Source organism: Crassostrea angulata, chromosome 7 (genome assembly GCF_025612915.1).
Source record: "Crassostrea angulata isolate pt1a10 chromosome 7, ASM2561291v2, whole genome shotgun sequence".
Lineage (NCBI taxonomy): Eukaryota > Metazoa > Mollusca > Bivalvia > Ostreida > Ostreidae > Magallana > Magallana angulata.
Window position 1 is genome coordinate 20,299,041 of NC_069117.1, and position 6,000 is coordinate 20,305,040.

Here is a 6,000-nt window from a genome sequence, read left to right on the forward strand (position 1 = left end):
ATATACATAGTGTCCTTTCCGATATATTTCATTTTATCAAATAAAATATACAACATGACTACTTTTTGATGGCCAGTGTCCAGAGCGTACGGTCACGGGGGTCAAAGTTCAATTACCAAAATAGTCTTAGAACAAAGAATCTGAATTTTGATTGGCTAAAATATACCAGGGAAGTCCAGGTCTCCGATTAAGGTAGCGTGCCCTCCCTCAGTCATTCTGATCGGATACCTGCAACAACAAAGTCATAGTTATTTTCGGAAGGCTTCCCTGCTTCTCCTTTCAGTGCAATAGTCTCAAACCTTTTTGGACTGGACTGGTCCTCCCACCGCAAGCGAGTAAAACATTTCCCAAGCTCAAATTGACGACAAAACCCGTCATGATAATAGCAAAACATCGAAAATCACAGAAGCAGATCTTTGCAAGAATACACAGCCTTGCTTATGGTATTATATACTAAAACCATGCTCATCGAAATAAAAATACTGAAGATCTTTTAATAAATAACCCTTTTATTCATTAGTTCCACATTTCTGAACATGAAGGTGAAAGATTCAAAATAATAGAGCTACTAATAAGAGTTAAACAGCGGCCTCTGTCGTCGTCTGCAAAGGAAACCCGCTCATGACGAAGTGTGACGTCGGCGTCGGGTTGAACTTCCAGTGTCTGATTCTGTCCATTAAGCCGTCACTGAAGGCGAGGTAGATCCAAGGGTTCGTACAACTGTTCAAGCTGGCAAATAACAGGATGATGACAAATGCTTTACCTACAATGAAAATTAATCAAACAATAAATAACAGCATGATGTATCAAATTAATTGTATGATAAACAACAGGATGGAGACAAGGCTTTATCTACAATGGAAATTAATTGTACAATAATAAGAGGATATGACAAAGCCTTTACCTACAATGAAAGTTGACTGTACAAAATATATTGACACATTAAATATCAACTTTACAATACACAACAGTATGATGACTAATGCTTTATACATGCAATGAAATTAATGTTAATTGATCGATGATTGAGTGTAGAATGATCAACATGATGATTAAAAATCTCTCCCTGAGAAATATAAAACCACTTAAATGTCTCTTATTTTGGTTGATAAAACCTTTAATTGATTTTCTTACATATTGCACATTACCCAATTATAGGTTGGATGAAGAAAGTTATAGATGTAAGTTTTGTCAACCTTTTTTCTAAGCAGATTCATTGGGGAAAAGCCGAAAAGATTAATTGTCAAAAAAATCCAGGATTAATACCAGCATTGAAATAAATCCCTTAGCAACATCAACAGCATAATTTAATTTTTATAGGTTATTATTAGCATATCAGTATATTCCATGGATCTTGAATTTGGTAATTCGGGTGTAAATAGGCTAAGGAAATACAAGTAATAAAAGAAACTGAATAAAGCTTTTAAATCAACAGTCATTGACACAATTATATTAAAAAAATTGAAAGCTATAAACAAATTCAATAAATACAACAAACTATTAATTAGTTTTGACAGAGTGCATGTGAATTCAATGTTAAAATCACTGACAATTTTTAAAAAAGTGACATAACATCATCTTCACATTATTAATACTTTATATTATTTTAACACATAACCATCTTTATCTTTTAAAGGAAAAGGTGAGAAAAAATTTCAATAAATAGATAAATAGTACACGTACCAGAGCAGAAAATCTGTTGACTGTCAGTCAGATAATTTTTTAATCAGAAAAAATGCTTTATAGAGCGACAGTGTCAAGACTATGTGAACGGCATGTTTTGACTAAAATGCTAGAATGCGAGAGGTTTCATTTTCAATGACCAATCCGTAATAAAAGATACGTAAATTTTAGAAAGACTACATCCCATATTTACACATACATTGAATCGGCCGACATCCATCAGAACTTACGGCAATAACCTACGTCATGTTATGGTTTTATGGTCATTAAAACTTGTAGTCTTTGTATATAGGTGTTAGAAAGAAAGCGGTCATGACAGACAGCGAACTCGATTGCAAAACGTTATGACGTCTGTTAAAATTTTGAATACGATTTCTATCCGTGGTGTAGAATTACACTGATATCATATTTTTTTATTTTCAAAATGTTGACACTAGATCTTGAAGAGGACGAGGAGAACAGAACATTTTTTTTATCGCAATGCTACAGAGAGTAGAAAAAATATTACAGAAAAAGAACCGAATTTAATGAAACATTTTTTTTAGGTACAAAAGTAAGAATGTTTCTAAAATGAAGATTTTGAAAATTCAATAAATGCTTGTTAATCCACAACGAATCATAAAATGCGAAAAGAAAAATACATCAGCGTATCCAAGACAAAAGAATTGGAAAGGATACAGTAAAAATCGAGTATGAATGAAGGAAAAAATACTCTTCGAACGGATCTCAATACATCTGAGTTAAGCATGATAAATACAGACATTATTCGATATACGTAATGAATACTTACTTGTGTATGGTGCCGATGAATCATAAGCCCCCCACATTTGAAAAAGAAAGAAAGGCGTCCAGCATATGAAGTAACACAGCACCACCGCTAATGTTAACCGAACGGTTTTAATTTTTGTCCGGGAAATGCCATTCTTACGACAATTTTTGACAAGCTTAACGTTTATCTTGCAGAATGCCTGTGCTTCCCTCCCCTCGACGCACTCGTGGTAGGAATGAACCGGGGACGGGTTTCTGGTTGGGTTAAACTGGTCATTTTTTCTGCTTCTTTTGATGACAACATAACAAATTCGGCCGTAACAAAAAGTTAATATGATGATGGGTAGAAAAAATACCGTCACGGTGTAATACGTGATAGTGAGAGGGAGTGTCCATTCCGGGTTAAAGGTTGCCCAACAGTCGTATTGTCCATCCTCGCGGACTTTGTAGGAAAATATCAAAAGTTGGGGCACAGGAAGAACAAGGGACAAAACCCAAGCTATACACACCATTAGATGAACTTTCCCGGAACGAATCTTATGGCTGAAAAATGGATGACAAATAGCTATGTACCTGTCTATTGCTGACATTAACATCACGTAAGAAGATGCGTACATAGCAACGATTTGTAAGTATTTCACCAGTCGACACAGGAAATCGTTTCCGATGAAAACGTACGTAACATCCCAAATAAGTTGAGGCAACACGTTACAAAAAGCCACAAATAAATCTGCAAGACTCAAGTGCATCATGAATAGATGCATTCGTGTTCGTTTTCTGGGAAACAAAACTCCCAAAACGGTAGCATTACCAAACACGGCGAAGACAAAAATCACCGCCTGTACCGCAATCTCAACCTGGGCCAACGTTTCGTCTCTGTGTAAATAGTCCGACTGGTTTGTTGTCTCCAAAGTGGTTAACTCCGTGAAAAGTAGACACGTATAATTTAAATTGTTTATACAAGATCCGTTCATATTGTTGAAATATATCGGCCGATATCTCAGAAATGGTAGGATTTGAAATAAGAATGAAACTCAACTATTTTGACTTTTCATACACACACAATGAATATCAAAAATTGTTCCATGGCTTATCGAATCAATCATTTCAGTCATTTTCAAACAGATAAGAATACGATTTTCCGTTCAGATTGCTCTCTTCATTACCGCGAGATGTCTAATTCAGCTCTTTCTCTCTCCTGTTCTCTATTTCTTTGGTCTCAATGGCTGTGGATGTTATCGAACGCAGCAGCTCGCTCGATATTCAGATGACTGTATATGGACTGTATTTGAAGCGACACCTTCTAAAATTGTAACACTCATCGTAACTGTTAGACTTGGTAGTTTGTTTCACAAAAAAAAAAAAAAAAAAATGATGATCGTGGTCTATACCGGTTGAGAATATATAAAAAAAATCGCAGGATGAATTAAAATATGAAACTTATTCAATAAAAGTGTTGGATATTTGATCTTATTAACACTTCGTGTCTTTTTTACATGATATGAATTAGTAGGCAATAAGCGCATAGAAACTCTTCATCTATATCACTGTACAGAAAGAATCTGCATCACCACTCTTTATACCATCGTTCCAATTCTCATTTCCTCAATTCACGAATCTACATGCCCTCTGCCCATTTTGGGCAGACGTATTTACATGTTTGTTGTTATAAATGAGCATTTATTTAATTTGAATGCAAAACGACAATTACCATATAAGGACAGAATTTAAGTATTTCCATATTCCTTCTGCATTTTAATGTACTTTCATTAATAAAAAAATTTAATGAAAATTAAATTGCATCCTTTGATTTACAAATACACAGACCAAGCAGATTTGACATATGAGATGAGAACATTATCTTTTATTACTTATTGTATCAACAGATACAGGAACATTATCTTTATTGCATGAATAGATACAGATTATATATATATATATATATATATATATATATATATATATATATATATATATATATATATATATATATATATATAATAACCCAGTTTGAATACATTTCATGGTATAAACACAACGGGATTTGGCTCAAGTTCCAAAACGTATTACCCGAAGTTTTTATTTACACTGTTACTAAGTGTAAAATCATCCCAGAACAACATGTACGTTAACAATACTCAAATTACTCATCTTAAAATTTTTTATTGGAAAACTCTTCTTTGGCGCGGGCATACTTAGTACAAGATAAGAGATACAATGATTAAACGATACTATGCGCTCCTAGCAAGTGTTGCTAAAACGCGGAAGGGAAAACGGAACGGAACAGAAAACTAAAATATACTATGATGTCTATCGCTTAATATTGAATAGATTGGACACAGACTAGTATTTATTTTGTATCATTGATTTATATTTTATAAATGATTATTATCAAAAGGTTGCTCAATTATTTGATGTCATTCTTACAAATGTTTATCAACTAATTTATTGCATTTAATTTGCTTAATAAAGTACGAAACGGAAGAATGAAATGTTCACACATTGTGATTAAATAAGCTATTAAATAACTTTCTAATTATTTTACTTTTGTAATATTGTTGGAATAATAGTGTAAGGCAGTTGATTGACGCGTTTGGTTGTGTTTTTCATGGATTCGAAACGTGCATGGGATTTTAAACTTACTTTTAAAGGGGCATGGTCACGATTTTGGTCAAAAATTATTTTTTCGATTTTAATGTTTATAATGCTTCAGTAAGGCATTTTTAATAGGCAACCCAAATTTGAGTGACATTTGTTGAGTTATAAGCGAGTTACAGAGCTTACAATTCTTCGCTATGTAAACAAAGCTTTTGTTTACATTTTGAATGTTGAAGTGAAAATTTCAGTTTTATACCTAACATGAATGTGTTAATCGTTAGGAACTGTTTATTTATGCTTAAAATGAATAAGAATTTTGACAAATCATCTTGAAAAAGATTTTTCACTGGTATATTGAACATATGTAAACAAAAACAGGGCACGAGCCTTGTTTACATGACGAAGAATTGTGAGCCCTGCATCTCGCTAAAAACTCATCGACGGCCACCCAAATTTCACTTGATTATTAGAAATGTATTCATAAAGCATTGTAAATAATAAAAACAGGAAAATAACATTTGACCAAAATCGTGACCTGGTCCCTTTAAAAAGTCAAACATGATGTACTCTCATCCACATTGAATTTTTAGTGATTCATACTATATTAAAAATTTATTGATAGCATTATTGATATCAAAAACGTCACCGACGAACAACATCCACTATCATTGTTTTGCTGCAACATCTGTTAACTCACCTTTTTGTTTCACTGTTTTAAAGATTATGTAATCGAAAACAAAATCATTTTATTGGATCACTAACGTTCTAGATGTCCTGCAAAGTCTCCTTTCTTTCGTCTTATATGGGCGTTTGTTGTCTTTATCTTCTATCGTTTTAGATTACTTACATGTATTCCTAGTATTTTAGGTATGGCATTTTCTTTACGTTTACATACGAGATTGAACATTCTTGCAACTTAATCTGAAAAGATTTTGAGAAAATCATACATTT

At 33.1% G+C, this 6,000-nt stretch overlaps 1 protein-coding gene across 1 annotated transcript; it reads right to left on the minus strand.

Moving 5' to 3' along the window:
• Nucleotides 1-501: 501 nt before the first annotated feature.
• On the minus strand, nucleotides 502-3,797 carry LOC128156415 (cephalotocin receptor 1-like). Its single transcript, XM_052818566.1, has 2 exons — nucleotides 2,474-3,797; nucleotides 502-763 (listed from the first exon to the last, which is right to left on the minus strand). The coding sequence occupies exons 1-2, from the start codon at nucleotides 3,423-3,425 to the stop codon at nucleotides 579-581; spliced, it is 1,137 nt and encodes a 378-aa protein (XP_052674526.1). The 5' UTR covers nucleotides 3,426-3,797; the 3' UTR covers nucleotides 502-578.
• Between the last annotated feature and the right edge of the window lie 2,203 nt (nucleotides 3,798-6,000).